Source organism: Poecile atricapillus, chromosome 27 (assembly GCF_030490865.1).
Source record: "Poecile atricapillus isolate bPoeAtr1 chromosome 27, bPoeAtr1.hap1, whole genome shotgun sequence".
In the NCBI taxonomy this organism is placed as follows: Eukaryota; Metazoa; Chordata; class Aves; order Passeriformes; family Paridae; genus Poecile; species Poecile atricapillus.
In genome coordinates, this window is record NC_081275.1 from 1434329 (window position 1) to 1451781 (window position 17453).

At 64.5% G+C, this 17453-nt stretch overlaps 1 protein-coding gene across 9 annotated transcripts; it reads right to left on the reverse strand.

Moving 5' to 3' along the window:
* Window positions 1–3480: 3480 nt before the first annotated feature.
* CDK5RAP3 (CDK5 regulatory subunit associated protein 3) lies at window positions 3481–16790 on the reverse strand. Of its 9 annotated transcripts, XM_058857965.1 has the most exons (18): window positions 16121–16786; window positions 15659–15743; window positions 14952–15009; window positions 12970–13101; window positions 11531–11631; window positions 11194–11242; window positions 10304–10482; window positions 9596–9732; window positions 8150–8294; window positions 7937–8017; window positions 7756–7830; window positions 7579–7650; window positions 7409–7483; window positions 7236–7314; window positions 6620–6708; window positions 5079–5284; window positions 3756–3927; window positions 3481–3670 (listed from the first exon to the last, which is right to left on the reverse strand). In XM_058857965.1, exons 1-18 carry the CDS (start codon window positions 16303–16305, stop codon window positions 3605–3607), a joined length of 1986 nt encoding a protein of 661 aa, XP_058713948.1. In that variant the 5' UTR covers window positions 16306–16786; the 3' UTR covers window positions 3481–3604. The 9 variants fall into 9 exon arrangements, with proteins under 9 accessions (XP_058713948.1, XP_058713952.1, XP_058713949.1 ...); XM_058857969.1 differs by lacking the exon at window positions 12970–13101 and having other exon boundaries at window positions 16121–16790; XM_058857966.1 differs by lacking the exon at window positions 7409–7483 and having other exon boundaries at window positions 16121–16787.
* Window positions 16791–17453: the final 663 nt, after the last annotated feature.

Sequence of the window (17453 nt, forward strand, 5' to 3'; positions counted from 1 at the left end):
CGGGACCCCCCAACACCGGGGACCCCCCAGCACTCGGGACCCCTCACAACACCGGGACCCCCCAAGAATTTGGGATTACCCCAACACCGGGACGCCCCCGTCACTCGCGATCCCCCAGGCGGCTCCGGCAGGGCCGGGGTCCCCGCGTGTCCCCCCCTGGAGCTGTCGCCGGCCCGGGTGACACCTCAGGGGTCCCCGGGTGACACATCACGGTCCCCGGGTGACACCTCAGGGGTCCCCGGGTGACACATCACGGTCCCCGGGTGACACCTCGGGGTCCCCGGGTGACACATCACGGTCCCCGGGTGACACCTCGGGGTCCCCGGGTGACACATCACGGTCCCCGGGTGACACATCAGGGGTCCCCGGGTGACACATCGGTCCCCGGGTGACACATCACGGTCCCCGGGTGACACAGCGGTCCCCAGGTGACACAGCGGTCCCCGGGTGACACCTCGGTGTCCCCGGGTGACACCTCAGGGGTCCCCGGGTGCGCTGCGGCAGCTGCGGCCCCGTCCAGCCCGGATTTAACGAGGAAATTCGGAATCCGCGGAGCAGCTGCGGCGCCTGCCCTGGGGAAAGAGCGGGAGGGGGATTTTGGGGGGGTCCCTCTGTTGTCCCCACCCCGCTGGGGACCTCGGCAGGGGCTGCTTGGTCCGAAAAAAATTGGCTGAGAGGGGGAGGAGGAGCGGGCAGAGAGGGGAGAGGGGTTTGGGGGCTCGGGGATGCGAGGAGGGAGGTGGGGAGAGACCGGGGGGGAGGGATGGGGAGAGGGATGGGGAGAGGGATGGAGGGAGGGATGCGGGAAAGGTGCAGGGATGGACGGAGGGATGGACAGGGATGGACAGAGGGATGGACGGAGGGATGGACAGGGATGGACAGAGGGATGGACAGAGGGATGGACAGGGATGGACGGAGGGATGGACAGAGGGATGGACAGAGGGATGGACAGAGGGATGCGGGAAACAACTCCAGCAGAGCTGCGGGGACACAGGGATGGATGATGGATGGACGGACAGACGGGCAGGGCCGGTCGGCGCGGGGGTGGCCGCGGCTGGGGACACTTGGGGACACCTGGGGACACTTGGGGACAGTTGGGGACAGCGGGAGGGGGCCCAGAGCCGCCCCGCAGCTGGCGGCGCTAATGGAGCGAGCGGCGCTGTCACGGGCGGCAGCGGGGACGCGGGGACGGGGCCGGGACAGATGGAGGGACATTAATTGCTAATTAATCCCTCCCCGGCAGGTGAGATGGAGCAGCAGCCGGCCCGGGGGGGGGGAAGGGGGGAGGCGGAGCCGCCGAGGGGGGAGGTGACACCGCTGGGGTCCCCATTCCCGGTCCTGTCCCGTCCCTTTGTCTGAGGCAGGGCTGGTGACAGTCACCGCACGGCGGGGACACGAGCGGGGCACGGGGACACTGCGGGGACACGTCTCTGGGGGGCTGGGACTGCAGGTCCCCTCTGTCCTTCTGTCCTGTCCTGTCCTTCTGTCCCTTCTGTCCCTCTGTCCTTCTGTCCTTCTGTCCCTCTGTCCCTTCTGTCCCTTCTGTCCCTCTGTCCCTTCTGTCCCTTCTGTCCCTCTGTCCTTCTGTCCTTCTGTCCCTCTGTCCTGTTCTTCTGTCCCTTCTGTCCCTTCTGTCCCTCTGTCCCTCTGTCCTTCTGTCCTTCTGTCCCTTCTGTCCCTTCTGTCCCTTTGTCCTTCTCTCCCTTCTGTCCCTCTGTCCCTTCTGTCCTTTTTGTCCCTTCTGTCCCTTCTGTCCTTGTCCCCTCCGTGCACGCTCCCCCCGCGGATCTCTGTCCTGTCCCCCCGCGTGTCCCTTTGGTCCGTGTCCCCTCTTTCCATGTCCCCTCCATCCTCATCCCGATTTTCCCTCATCCCCGATCCCAATTTCCTCAATCCCAGTTTCCTCCATCTCCATTCCCAGTTTCCCCACATTCCCGATCCCAATTTCCTGCCATCTCCATTCCCAATTTCGGGGGTCCCGGGGAGGGTCAGGGGTTCTCGGGGAGGGTCAGGGCAGGGGTCCCGGGAGGGTTCGGGGATCCCGGGGAGGGTTCGGGGATCGGGGACGGTCAGGGGAGGGGTCCCGGGGAGGATTTGGGGGTCCCAGGGAGGATTTGGGGGTCCCGGGGAGGGTTCGGGGATCCCGGGGAGGGTTCGGGGGTCCCGGGGGGCAGGAGGATAAAGCCCCCCCCCGCGGGTGCCTTCGCTGCGGTGACGATGGGGACGGAGACCCCCAGGACCCCCCCGGAGCCCCCCGGACCCCCCCAGAGCCCCCCGGAGCCCCCCCGGAGCCCCCCGGACCCCCCCAGAGCCCCCCCGGAGCCCCCCAGAGCCCCCCATCCCCACCGGGGACCCTCCGCGCCTCCCGGCTCCGCGCGCGGCCGGCAGCGACAGGCGGCGGGTAATTAATGAGCCCGTTAATGAGCGGGGTAATGAGCGGGGGGAGCCAAAGCGAAAGCCGGCTGTCAGCGAGAGGGAGGGGGACAGGGACAGGGACAGGGACAGGGACAGGGACAGGGACAGGGGACAGGGACAGGGGACAGGGACAGGGACAGGGGTGGGGACAGGGACAGGGACAGGGGTGGGGACAGGGACAGGGACGGAAATGGGGCTGAGGGCAAGGACAGGGACAGGACAGGGACAGCGACAGGGACAGGGACAGGGGACAGGGACAGGGACAGGGAAAGGGACAGGGACAGGGACAGGGACAGGGACAGGGACAGGGACAGGGGTGGGGACAGGGACAGGGACAGGGGACAGGGACAGGGGACAGGGACGGGGACGGGGACAGGGACAGGGGTGGGGACAGGGACAGGGGACAGGGACAGGGGACAGGGACGGGGACGGGGACAGGGACAGGGACGGGGACAGGGGTGGGGACAGGGAAAGGGACAGGGACACGGGTGGGGACAGGGACAGGGACAGGGATGGGGACAGGGACAGGGACAGGGATGGGGACAGGGACAGGGACAGGGACGGGGACAGGGACGGGGACAGGGACAGGGACAGGGACAGGGATGGGGACAGGGACAGGGACAGGGATGGGGACAGGGACAGGGACAGGGACGGAAATGGGGCTGAGGGCAAGGACAGGGACAGGGACAGGGAAAGGGACAGGGGACAGGGACAAGGGACAGGACAGGGACAGGGAAAGGGACAGGGACAGCTCCGCTGTCACCGCCCAGCGCCACCCCCCTTCCCGGGCCGGGCGGGGGGTGCTGGTGGCCCCGAGCCCACCCAAGCCGCGGGTTTTGTGTCTGTCCCCACCCCTGTCCCCACCCCTGTCCCCGTCCCTGTCCCCATCCCTGTCCCCATCCCTGTCCCCACCCCTGTCCCCGTCCCTGTCCCCACCCCTGTCCCCACCCCTGTCCCCGTCCCTGTCCCCACCCCTGTCCCCGTCCCTGTCCCCACCCCTGTCCCCCCCTCCCCTCTCGGTCACACCCAGCTCCTCCCCCCGCCTCAAATCCAGCTCGATTTCATCACAATTCGGGTTTATTCTCCAACACCCCAATCGCAGCAGCAGCAGCGGCAGCAGCCGGGGGCTCTGGGAGGGGCAGGACCCCCTTGGGGACCCCCTGGGGACCCTCTGGGGACCCTCGGGGGGTCACAGGTTGATCCCCATCAGGTTCACCGGCCGCCCCCCGTAGCGCTTGGAGATGTCGGCCTCGATCTGCAAGGACAGCGGGAGGGGGCTCAGGGCGGGGAGGGGGGCTCGGGTCCCTTTTTTTTGGGGGGGATTTTTGGGGGTCCCTCACCAGCTCCTGCAGCTCCCTGGTGCTCTCCTGCAGCTGCTGCAGTTTGGGCTCCAGGGCCGCCTGCTCGCCCAGGGCCTGTTGTCGCCGCTGGGCCAGCGCGTCGCGTTTGGCCAGCAGCAGCTCGGACTGCAGCAGCTTCTGCCGCAGCAGCGCCGTCACCCGCTCCACGTACCTGGGGACAGCGCGGTCACCTGGGTCACCGGGGGTGGCCTGGGGTCACCTGGGTCACTGGGGGTGGCCTTGGGTTACCTGGGGACACCTGGGGTCACCCTGCATGGGCTGTGGTGGCCTGGGTCACCTGGGGTCACCCTGCATGGGCTGGGGACACCTGGGTCACCCTGCATGGGCTGGGGTTACCTGGGGACAGTGGGGTCACCGGGGGTGGCCTGGGGTGGCCTGGGGACAGCGGGGTCACCTGGGAACACCTGAGTCACCTGGGGTGGCCTGGGGACAGTGGGGTCACCTGGGGACACCTGGGGACACCTGAGTCACCTGGGGTCACCCTGCATGGGCTGGGGTTACCTGGGGTCACCTGGGTCACCCTGCATGGCTTGAGGACACCTGGGGTCACCTGGGGTCACCTGGGGACACCTGAGGACACCTGGGGTCACCTGGGGTCACCTGGGGTCACCTGGGATCATCTGGGGACACCTGGGGACACCTGGGGACACCTGGGGTCACCTGGGGACACCTGGGGTCACCTGGGATCATCTGGGGACACCTGGGGACACCTGGGGACACCTGGGGTCACCTGGGTCACCCTGCATGGCCTGGGGACAGCGGGGTCACCTCGGTCACACTGCACAGCCCCCCTTGTTGGGGCTGTTTTGGGGCTGGTTTAGGGCTTTTTAGGGATATTTTAGGGGTATTTTAGGGTCTGTTTAGGACTATTTTAGGGGTATTTTAGGGTCTGGTTTGGGGTCTATTTTTGGGGTTTTTTAGGGTCTATTTAGGGTTATTTTAGGGTCTGTTTAGGACTATTTTAGGGTTATTTTAGGACTATTTTAGGGTCTATTTTAGGGCTATTTTAGGGTTATTTTAGGGTCTGTTTGGGGTCTATTTTAGGGGTTTTTTAGGGTCTATTTAGGGTTATTTTAGGGTTATTTTAGGGTCTATTTAGGACTATTTTAGGACTATTTTCGGGTCTATTTTAGGGCTATTTTAGGGTCTGTTTGGGGTCTATTTTAGGGCTATTTTAGGGCTATTTTAGGGCTATTTTAGGGCTATTTTAGGGTCTGTTTGGGGTCTATTTTAGGGCTATTTTAGGGCTATTTTAGGGCTATTTAGGGTTATTTTGGGGCCGTTTGGGGCCGTTGCAGGCACCTGGGCGAGGCGAGGATCATGCAGAGGTGCTGCACGCTGGGGGAGCAGAGCTGGCCCAGCAGGTCCCGCGCGGTGGCCAGCAGGGCCCGCAGCCGCTGGCCACTCTGGCCCTGCAGCACGGCCGGGGCCAGCTGCAGCTGGCTCATGGCCACCACGTCCGCCTCGTCCTCCAGCTCCAGCAGCCGCTGCGCCAGGAACAGCTCCAGCTGCGGGGACAGCGCGGGTCAGAACCGGGACCGGGACCGGGACCAGAACCGGGATCAGCACCGGGATCAGTGCCGGGATCGGTACCGGGACCAGAACCGGGATCGGTACCGGGATCAGTGCCGGGATCGGTACCGGGATCAGAACCGGGATCAGAACTGGGATCAAAACCGGGATCAGAACCGGGATCAGCACCGGGATCAGTGCCAGGATCAGAACCGGGATCAGAACCGGGATCGGTACCGGGACCAGAACCGGGATCAGAACTGGGATCAAAACCGGGATCAGAACCGGGATCGGTACCGGGACCAGAACCGGGATCAGAACCGGGATCAGAACCGGGATCGGGACCGGGATCGGGACCGGGATCGGTACCAGGATCAGAACCGAGATCAGTACCGGGATCGGGACCGGGACCAGAACCGGGATCAGAACCGGGATCAGAACCGGGATCGGGACCGGGATCGGGACCGGGACCAGAACCGGGATCAGAACCGGGATCAGCACCGGGATCGGTACAGGGATCAGAACCGGGACCGGGACCGGGACCAGAACCGGGATCGGTACCAGGATCAGAACCGGGATCAGTACCGGGACCAGAACCGGGATCAGAACCGGGATCAGCACCAGGATCAGAACCGGGATCGGTACCGGGATCAGAACCGGGATCGGTACCGGGATCAGAACCGGGATCAGAACCAGGATCGGTACCGGGATCAGAACCGGAACCAGAACCGGGATCGGTACCGGGACCAGAACCGGGATCGGTACCGGGATCAGTGCCGGGATCAGCACCGGGATCAGAACCGGGATCGGTACCAGGATCAGAACCGGGATCGGTACCAGGATCAGCACCGGGATCAGAACCGGGATCGGTACCAGGATCAGAACCGGGATCGGTACCGGGACCAGAACCGGGATCAGTACCAGGATCGGTACCGGGATCAGTGCCGGGGGGCAGGAGGAACCCAGAACCCACTGGAACCAGAACCCATCTCCATCAGGGAACCACCAGAACCAGAAGCAGAACCCATCTCCACCAGAACCCACCAGACCCAGAACCCATCTCCATCAGAACCAACCTTCACCAGAACCAGAACCCATCTCCATCAGAACTCACCAGAACCATCAGAACCCATCAGAACCAGAACCCACCTCCACCAGAACCCATCAGAACCAGAACCCATCTCCATCGGAACCAACCTCAATTAGAACCCATCTCCACCAGAACCCATCTCCACCAGAACTCACCAGAACCATCAGAACCCACCAGAACCAGAACCCATCTCCATCAGAACTCACCAGAACCATCAGAACCCACCTCCAGCAGAACCCACCTCCATCAGCTCGTCCAGGAACTGGTTCCGTGTCTCGGGGTTCTCCAGCAGGGTCAGCGCGTCCGAGCCGCGCGCCACGGCCTCGGGGGCTGCGGTGGGGCGGGAGGACAGAGCGTCAGCACGAGGGGAACAAAAACCAGCACCCCAAAAACATCCCCAGAGCCCAAATCCCACCCTTGCCCCACCCCAAACCCCTCTGGGAAACGGGGACCCCAAACCCAGCCCAGCATCTGCCCAGGGCACCCCAAAACCTCTGCCCAGAGCCCAAATCCCACCCTCTGTCCCACCCCAAACCCCTCTGGGAAACTGGGACCCCAAATCCAGCTCAGCATCAGCCAGGGCACCCCAAAACCTCTGCCCAGAGCCCAAATCCCACCCCCTGCCCCACCCCAAACCCTCTGGGAAATGGGGACAGGGAAAGGACCCCAAACCCAGCTCAGCATCAGCCCAGGGTGACCAAAAATCTCAGCTCAGAGCCCAAATCCCACCCCCTGCCCCACCCCAAACCCCTCTGAGGGGTCCAGGGACAGTGGGAAGGGGGAATTTGGGGGAATTTGGGGGAATTTGGGGGAATTTGGGGGGTGGGAGCTGCCAGGACCCCCCCAGCCCTGCTCACCCTCAGTGCCAGCCTCCACCACCGTGATTGTCCCCTCCTGTCCCTTCTCTCCGTCACCCCAATCGATGCCATCGGCCCCCTGAGGAGCCAAGGGTGACAAACGGTGACAAAGGGGGACACAGGGGGGGGTTTGGGGACACGGGGACACTCCTGGCCCTGGGAATGTCACCCACCTGGGGACTGGGCTCTGCTGTGATTGTCCCCTCCTGTCCCTTCTCTTCGTCACCCCAATCAATGCCATCGGCCCCCTGTGGTGACAGTGGGTGACAAACGGTGGCAGTGGGTGACAGTGGGTGACACAGGGGGATCTGGGGACATGGGGACACCTGGGGATGTCACCCACCTGGGGACTGGGCCCACTCGATGTCCCCTCCTGTCCCTTCTCTCCATCGCCCCAGTCGATGCCATCGGCCCCCTGTGGTGACAGTGGGTGACAGTGGGTGACAAACGGTGGCAGTGGGTGACAGTGGGTGACACAGGGGGATCTGGGGACAAAGAGACACCCGGGGATGTCACCCACCTGGGGACTGGGCTCTGCTGTGATTGTCCCCTCCTGTCCCTTCTCTCCATCACCCCAATCGATGCCATCGGCCCCCTGTGGTGACAGTGGGTGACAAACGGTGGCAGTGGGTGACAGTGGGTGACAATGGGGTGGCACAGGGGGATTTGGGGACACAGGGACACTGAGGGATGTCACCCACCTGGGGACTGGGCTCCACCGTGATCCCCCAGTCGATGTCCCCGTCCTGGGGCGGCTCCGCGGGGAAATCGCCCCAATCGATCTGGGGAGAAAGAGCCCCGAACGCACCCTGAGCCGCGGCCCTGCCCCAAAACCCGGTCCCCAAATGTCCCCCGGGGTCCCCAAATGTCCCCGGGGTCCCCAAATGTCCCCGGGGTCCCCGCCCCGGACCCACCGTGTCCTCCCGGGGCGGCTCCGGCTCCTCCCGCAGCCGCGGCCGCTCCACCCGCAGCGGCTCCAGCCCCGTGCGCCACCGGAACACCGAGGAGTTCCCGTTCCTGGCCACGAACCGCAGCAACGGCAGCACCGGGACACCGGGACTGTGGGGACACGGGGACATGGGGATGGGACATGGGGACACCGGGACTGTGGGGACACAGGGACACCGGGACTGTGGGGACATGGGGACACCGGGATGGGACATGGGGACACCGGAACACCGAGGAGTTCCCGTTCCTGGCCACGAACCGCAGCAACGGCAGCACCGGGACACCGGGACTGTGGGGACATGGGGACATGGGGACACCGGGATGGGACATGGGGACACCGGAACACCGAGGTGTTCCCGTTCCTGGCCACGAACCGCAGCAACGGCAGCACCGGGACACCGGGACTGTGGGGACACGGGGACATGGGGATGGGACATGGGGACACCGGGACTGTGGGGACACAGGGACACCGGGACTGTGGGGACATGGGGACACCGGGATGGGACATGGGGACACCGGAACACCGAGGAGTTCCCGTTCCTGGCCACGAACCGCAGCAACGGCAGCACCGGGACACCGGGACTGTGGGGACACGGGGACATGGGGACTGTGGGGACATGGGGACATGGGGATGGGACATGGGGACACCGGGACACCGGGACTGTGGGGACACCGGGATGGGACACGGGGACGCTGGGGATGTGACACCGGGGATGTGACAGCGTTTGGAGGGAGCAGGAGCTGTTTTGGGGTTGTTCTGGGGTTGTTTTGGGGTTGTTTTGGGGCTGTTCTGGGGTTATTTTGGGGTTGTTTTGGGGCTGTTTTGGGGTTGTTTTGGGGCTGTTTTGGGGTTGTTCTGGGGTTATTTTGGGGCTGTTTTGGAGCTGTTTTGGGGTTATTTTGGGGCTGTTTTGGGGTTGTTCTGGGCTGTGGGGGGTCTTTGGGGGGCTCTTTAGGGCAGCTGAGCTGTTTTAGGGAACACGAGGGATGTTTTGGGGGGTCAGGGCTGATTTTGGGGCTGTTCTGGGGTTGTTTTTGGGGTTGTTCTGGGGCTGTTCTGGGGGTGTTCTGGGAGTGTTTTGGGGTTGTTCTGGGGTTGTTTTGGGGCTGTTTTAGGGAACACGAGGGATGTTTTGGGGGGTCAGGGCTGATTTTGGGGTTGTTTTTGGGGTTGTTCTGGTGTTGTTTTGGGGTTGTTTTGGGGCTGTTCTGGGGTTGTTTTGGGGCTGTTCTGGTGTTGTTTTGGGGCTGTTCTGGTGTTGTTTTGGGGTTGTTCTGGGGCTGTCCTGGTGTTGTTTTGGGGTTGTTCTGGGGCTGTTTTGGGGTTGTTTTGGGGCTGTTCTGGGGCTGTCCTGGTGTTGTTTTGGGGTTGTTTTGGGGTTGTTCTGGGGCTGTTCTGGGGCTGTCCCCACCTGTCACACACGAAGGCCACGCAGGCCTCGTACAGCTCGATGGCGTCCCCGAGGGCGCTGGCGCCGTCCCCAATGCGGGACAGCAGCGACGGCAGCGCCTCCACCTGGGCCAGCAGCTCCTGGCGCACGTCCCCACCCTGGGGACACCGAGGGGACACTTGGGGACACCCTGGGGACACTCTGCTCTCCGTGTGACCCCTTAGGGGGGTTGTTTTAGGGCCTGTTTGGGGCTATTTTGGGGTTACCTCAGACCCATTTGGGGTTATTTTGGCACTCCCCAGCCCCGATCCCCATTTGGGGTTACCCCAGCCTCATTTGGGGTCCCCAAGGCACTCCCCATCCCCATTTGGGGTTATTTTGGCGCTCCCCATCCCCATTTGGGGTACCTAAGGCACTCCCCGTCCCCATTTGGTGCTCCCCATCCCCATTTGGGGTTATTTTGGCACTCCCCATCCCCATTTGGGGTTATTTTGGCGCTCCCCATCCCCATTTAGGGTTACCCCATCTCCATTTGGGGTTCCCAAGGTGCTCCCCATCCCCATTTGGTGCTCCCCATCCCCATTTGGGGTCCCCAAGGCACTCCCCATCCCCATTTGGGGTTATTTTGGCGCTCCCCATCCCCATTTGGGGTTATTTTGGTGCTCCCCATCCCCATTTGGGGTTATTTTGGTGCTCCCCAGCCCCATTTGGGGTTCTTTTGGCACTCACAGCGATGCCGTACTGGCGGCAGGACGCCAGGAATCTCTCCCGGAGCTCTCCAGCCCGGAGCTGGCACTCGTCCTCACGCCGCGCCAGCTCCTGCTGCGCCTGCCGGCACCGGCCCAGCTGCCGCCGCAGCGCCGGCAGCTCGAACGCCACGCTGCGGCCCAGCAGGCTGGAGAGCTCGGCTGGGGACAGCGGGGTCACCCCAGGGTCCCCCATGGCCCGGGGGTGTCACCCTGCTGGGGTCTGGCCTCCCCAAAAACCCCCCGCGCCTGCCCAGCCCCGTTTGGAGGTTGAGGTGGCTCTTGAAATCCCAGCTCGTTTCAGTTTGGGGGTGGAATTCCTGCTTTAAATCCCATCCTATCCCATCCCATCCCGTCCTATAGATCCCATTGATCCCATCCCATCGATCCCATCCCACGGATCCCATCCCATCCCATCCCATGGATCCCATCCCATCCTATCCCATCCCATCCCACAGATCCCATCCCATTATCCCATCCCATCCCAATCCCCATCCCATCCCATCCCATCCCATCCCATCCCATGGATCCCATCCCACCCCAGTTTAGGGGCAGAATCCCACCCACCCATGGGGTCCTTTGGGACACCTTGGGGAATTCCCATTCCCATTTCTTTTCCCATTCCCATTCCCGTTCCCATTCCCATTCCCATTCCCATTCCCATTCCCATTCCCATTCCCATTCCCATTCCCATTCCCTCTCCCATCCCCATTCCCATTCCCATTCCCATCCCCATTCCCATTCCCATTCCCATTCCCATTCCCATTCCCATTCCCATTCCCATTCCCCCATTCCCATTCCCATTTCCCCATTCCCATTCCCTCTCCCATTCCCATTCCCATTCCCGCTCCCGTTCCCGTTCCCACCCCTCACCCAGGTAGGCGTTCTCCTTCTCATAGAGGGCCACGATCTCCTGCCAGTCCTGGGGACGGACACGGGGTCAGGAGGAGGAGGAGGAGGAGGAGGAGGAAGAAGAGGAAGACCAGGAAAAGCAGGAAGAGGAAGGAGAGCAGGAAGAGGAGGCAGAGAAGGAGGAGGCAGAGGAGGAAGAGGAGGAAGAACAGGAAGAGGAGGAAGAGGAGGAAGAGGAGGCAGAGGAGGCAGAGGAGGCAGAGGAGGAAGAGGAGGAAGAACAGGAAGAGGAAGCAGAGGAGGAAGAACAGGAAGAGGAGGAAGAGGAGGAAGAGGAGGAAGAGGAAGGCGCTCCCACCTTCATCCTTTGGGACGAGTAGCGGCCAAAGAGGTTCCTGGTGGAGGCCTCGGTGGCCCTGAGGATCTCCACGATGCGCAGGCAGTGGAAGTAGTGCAGGTCTGGGGAGAGCAGCGTCAGGGCTGGGGGGTCCCGGGGGGTTTGGGGGGTCCCCGAGGGGTCCCAGGGGGTTTGGGGGGTCCCCAGGGGGTCCCGGGGGGTTTGGGGGGTCCCCAGGGGGTCCCAGGAGGTTTGGGGGGGATCCCTGGGAGGTTTTAGGGGTCCTCAAGAGGTTCCAGGGCATCTCCAGGAGTTTTGGGGGATCCCTGAGGGGCTCTGGAGGGTCCCCAGGAGGTTTTAGGGGAGCCTTTGTGAACAAACCCCAGGTGTGACCCTCCCACCCCAAATCCTGGCTCTCAGGATGGGGGGGATCCATCTTCAAACCCCAAATCCCAGACCCCAAATCCCAATCCCCAGACCCCAAACCCAAATACTGAAATTCCAAATACCCAAACCCCAGAGCCCAAACCCCAATCCCCAGCCCCCAGACTCAAATACCCAAATCCCAAATACCCAAACTCCAAATCCCAGACCCCAAACCCCAAACCCCAAACCCAAATACTGAAATTCCAAATACCCAAATCCCAAATACCCAGCCCCCAGACCCGAAACCCCAGCCCCCAAACCCCAATCCCCAGCCCCCAGACTCAAATACCCAAATCCCAAATACCCAAACTCCAAATCCCAAACCCCAACTCCCAGCCCCCAGACCCCAATCCCCAGCCCCCAAACCCCAAATCCCAGACCCCAGACTCCAATCCCCAGCCCCAAATCCCAAATACCCAAACTCCAAATCCCAGACCCCAAACCCCAGACCCCAATCCCCAAACCTCAAACCCCAAACCCCAATCCCCAGTCCCCCATCCCCATCCCCAGCCCCAAACCCCAGACCCAAATACCCAGCCCCCAATCCCCAGTCCCCAAACCCCAATCCCCATCCCCAGTCCCCAATCCCCAGCCCCAGCCCCCAATCCCCATCCCCAAACCCCAATCCCCAGTCCCCAAACCCCAATCCCCAGTCCCCAAACCCCAATCCCCATCCCCAAACCCCAATCCCCAGTCCCCAAACCCCAATCCCCAGTCCCCAAACCCCAATCCCCATCCCCAAACCCCAATCCCCAGTCCCCAAACCCCAATCCCCAGTCCCCAAACCCCAATCCCCATCCCCAAACCCCAATCCCCAGTCCCCAAACCCCAATCCCCATCCCCAAACCCCAATCCCCATCCCCAATCCCCAATCCCCATCCCCATCCCCAGTCCCCAAACCCCAATCCCCATCCCCAAACCCCAATCCCCAGTCCCCAAACCCCAAACCCCAATCCCCAAACCCCAATCCCCAATCCCCAGTCCCCAAACCCCAAACCCCAACCCCATCCCCATCCCATCCCCTGGGCGCTCACAGGAGCCCCGCAGCAGCTCGCGGATCTCGGGGTGCTCGGGCATGTCCCGCAGCGCCTCCCGCAGCCGCTCCCGCACCCGCTGCACCTGAGCCTGCCAGCGCCGCCCGCAGTGCCGCCGGTCCTGCAGCCACTCTGGGGACAGCCACACGCTGGGGACACGGGGACACGGACACGGGGACAGCCACACGCTGGGGACACGGGGACACGGACACGGGGACACGGACACGGGGACAGGGACATGGAGTGGGGACAGGGACACGGGGACACGGACATGGGGACAGCCACACGCTGGGGACACGGGGACACGGACACGGGGACAGCCACACGCTGGGGACACGGGGACACGGGGACAGGGACACGGGGACAGGGACATGGAGTGGGGACAGGGACACGGGGACACGGACACGGGGACAGCCACACGCTGGGGACACGGGGACACGGGGACAGGGATATGGGGACAGGGACATGGGGACGGGGACACGGGGACAGGGACATGGGGACAGGGATATGGGGACAGGGACACGGGGACAGAGACACGGGGACAGGGACATGGGGACAGCGACATGGGGACAGGGATATGGGGACAGGGACACGGGGACAGGGACATGGGGACAGCGACATGGGGACAGGGATATGGGGACAGGGATATGGGGACAGGGACATGGGGACAGGGACATGGGGACAGGGACACGGCTGGGGACAGGGACATGGGGACAGGGACATGGGGACAGGGACAGACACAGGATGGGGACAGGGACAGACACAGGATGGGGACAGCGACAGCCGCGGGCTGGGGACAGCATCACCCGCCGGGGACATCCCCAGACTGGGGACACCCCCGGGATGGGGACACGGACAGCGACACGGGGTGGGCACAGGAACAGCGACACGGGGTGGGGACAGGAACAGCGACACGGGGTGGGGACAGCCCGGGTGGGGGACAGCGACACCCACCAGGGACACCCCCGGGCTCTGGGGACACAGGGGACAAACACCGGGAGGAATTCCCGGTTTTTCCCCCAAACCCCGGGAGGAATCCCCGGTTCCCCCAAACACCGGGAGGAATTCCCGGTTCTCCAAAACCCCGGGAGGAATTCCCGGCTTTTCCCCCAAACACCGGGAGGAATTCCCGGCTTTTCCCCAAACACCGGGAGGAATTCCCGGTTCTCCCAAACCCCGGGAGGAATTCCCGGTTCTCCCAAACCCCGGGAGGAATTCCCGGTTCTCCCAAACCCCGGGAGGAATTCCCGGTTCTCCCAAACCCCGGGAGGAATTCCCGGTTCTCCCAAACCCCGGGAGGAATTCCCGGTTCTCCCAAACCCCGGGAGGAATTCCCGGTTCTCCCAAACACCGGGAGGAATTCCCGGTTTTTCCCCCAAACCCCGGGAGGAATTCCCGGTTTTTCCCCCAAACACCGGGAGGAATTCCCGGTTCTCCAAAACACCGGGAGGAATCCCCGGTTCTCCAAAACACCGGGATGAATTCCCGGTTCTCCAAAACACCGGGAGGAATTCCCGGTTCCCCCAAACCCCGGGAGGAATTCCCGGTTCTCCCAAACACCGGGAGGAATTCCCGGTTCCCCCAAACCCCGGGAGGAATTCCCGGTTCTCCCAAACCCCGGGAGGAATTCCCGGTTCTCCAAAGCACCGGGATGAATTCCCGGTTCTCCCAAACCCCGGGAGGAATTCCCGGTTTTTCCCCCGGCTGGAAGAGCAGGGAGGGGCTCAGGGTGGGGATCAAACACTGGAATAAATCCCCAGCCCTCCCCCAGTTTGGAAGGAGGAGGGATCGGGCCGGGATCACCGGGATAAATCCCGATTCCCCCCCGGATTGGGACGATCAGGCCGGGATCACCGGGATAAATCCCGATTCTTTCCCGGATTGGGAGGGATTGGGCCGGGATCACCGGGATAAATCCCGATTCCCCCCGGATTGGGAGGGAGGAGGGAGCCGGGAGAGCCCCGGGCCGGTTCGGTCCGTACCCAGCAGTTTGCTGGTCTGGATGTCGATGGGCACATGCTGGTACTCCTGGGGAGCGACCTGCGGGCAGCGAGGGAGCGGCGCTACCGGGACCGCCACCGGGAGCGGCACCGGAACCGGCACCGGAACCGGGAGCGGCACCGGAACCGGGAGCGGCACCGATCCCGCTCCTGGTCCCAGTCCAGATCCCGACCCCAATCCCGATCCAGATCCCGATTCCGGTCCCTTCACCCCTCCCGATCCCGGTCCCGGTCCCGGTCCCGGTCCCGATCCAGATCCCGATCCCGACCCTGACCCCGCTCCCGATCTCCATCCCGGTCCCGATCCCGGTCCCGGTCCCCACCCTGATCCCGATCCCGACCCCGCTCCCGATCCCGGTCCCGCTCCCGATCCCGGTCCCGGTCCCGGTCCCGGTCCCGGTCCCAATCCCGATCCCGATCCCGGTCCCGACCCCAATCCCGATCCAGATCCCGATTCCGGTCCCTTCACCCCTCCCGATCCCGGTCCCGGTCCGGATCCCGATCCCGGTCCCAATCCCGATCCCGCTCCCGGTCCCGATCCCGGTCCCAATCCCGATCCCGCTCCCGGTCCCGATCCCCACCCTGATCCCGCTCCAGATCCCCACCCTAGTCCAGATCCCGGTCCCGGTCCCGATCCCGCTCCCGGTCCCGATCCCGGTCCCCACCCTGATCCCGCTCCAGATCCCCACCCTAGTCCAGATCCCGGTCCCGGTCCCGCTCCCGGTCCCGATCCCGGTCCCCACCCTGATCCCGGTCCCGGTCCCGGTCCCGCTCCTCACCTGCATCTTTCCCGTCCCCGCCTCTCCACTTCCTCCTTCCCCGCTCCAGCCAATCGCCTGCCTCAATTTCCGCGCCTCAGCCAATCAGATCGCGGTCCGCCTAAAGGTCCCGCCCTCCTACCAATCAGATTGGCGGGCACGCAGGCAGCGCCACTGCCGGTGTTCTGATTGGCTGCAGGGGAAAGGGGCGGGGGCGGCTCGGACCAATCGGAGCGGGCGGTGACAGTTCGGGGGTCCCGGTCCCGGTCCTGGTCCCGGTTCCAAACCCGGCACCAATCCCGGTCCCGATCCCGATCCCGGCCATAATCCCTTCCCAAAACTGGTCCCGATCCCGGTCCAAATCCCGGTCCCGGTCATAATCCCTTCCCAAACCTGGTCCCAATCCCGGTCCCGGTCCCAGGGTGTCCCAGCCCCGAGTCGGGATCCCCGGGGTTCCCTCCCAGCCGTCCCGCAGGACGATCCCCCAGGAGGATCCCAACAGATCCCAATCCCCGCGGGGATTCCCAGCCACCCCCGGGATCCCAGATCCCTCCGGATCCCCCAGGGAACCCCAGCATCCCGCAGAGCGGATCCCGGATCCATCGTGGACTTCTGGGAGAGTCAAAATCCCCCTGGGAACCCCAGAGTGGATCCCAGTTTCCTTGGGCATCCCTGGAGAGAGGGGCTGGGGCAGACCCCAGACCCCTGAGGGATCCCCGGGTGCTCCCAGAGCAGATCCCAAATCCCCTGGGAACCACTGGGTGCCCCAGCACAGAGCCAGGATCCCCCCGGGACCCTCAGCAGCCCCAAAAGGAGCCCCAGTCCCTGGGGGATCCTCGGGAAGGCTCCAGGAGCAGATCCCAGATCCCTCAGGGAGCGACAGTCCCCTCCAGAGCCAGGATCCCTGCTGGGATCATCCCGCTGGATTCACTCGGGGCAGCAGCTCCCGCCCCCCGGGGGGGTCCCGCGGTGTCCCCGTGTCCCCCCCGCGGTGTCCCCATCCCTCGGGGACACGGTCCCGGTGACCCGGCGGGGACGGCGGCGGCGGGAGCCGCTCCGGGAGCCGTGATCCCACCGGGAGCCGCGATCCCACCGGGAACCGCGATCCTACCGGGAGCCGCGATCCTACCGGGAGCCGCGATCCCACCGGAGCCGCGATCCCACCGGGAGCCGTGATCCCACCGGGAGCCGCGATCCCACCGGGAGCCGTGATCCCTCCGGGAGCCGCGATCCCACCGGGAGCCGCGATCCCTCCGGTCCCGGTGCCCGACCCTCCTGTCCCGGAGCCACCGGACCTCGAGGCCACCGAGCGCTGCCACGGCCGGCCCGGGGCAGTGACGGCCACCCAGGGCCACCCAGGGCCACCCAGAGCCACCCGGGGCCACCCGGAGCCACCTGCCCAGCGCTGGCACCGCTCCCTGTCATGAATATTCAGCCGCTCCTGGCCCGGCCCCGCCGTTTGCTCCGGCAGGAGGGGTTTGGGTTCACCTTGACGGGAACACCGGGACAGCGACAGGTGAGCGACACCTGCCCGCGCTGCCCCGCCGGGACACCCCGGGACACCTCGGGACACCCCTGGGACACTCCTGGGACACCCAGGGACACCCCTGGGACACCCAGGGACACCTCGGGACACCCCTGGGACACCCCCGGGACACCCCGGGACACCCCTGGGACACCTCGGGACACCCTCGGGACACCCTCGGGACACCCCGGGACACCCGCA

Coding starts and splice junctions, on each gene's coding strand:
- CDK5RAP3 (XM_058857965.1), bottom strand. CDS start 16,305: ATGCTGGGGTTCCCTGGGGGATCCGGAGGGATCTGGGATCCCGGGGGT. Junction 9,733..10,303: donor GCCGCCAGTACGGCATCGCT/GTGAGTGCCAAA, acceptor CGGTGTCCCCAG/GGTGGGGACGTGCGCCAGGA. Junction 8,018..8,149: donor AGCCGCCCCGGGAGGACACG/GTGGGTCCGGGG, acceptor CTTTCTCCCCAG/ATCGATTGGGGCGATTTCCC.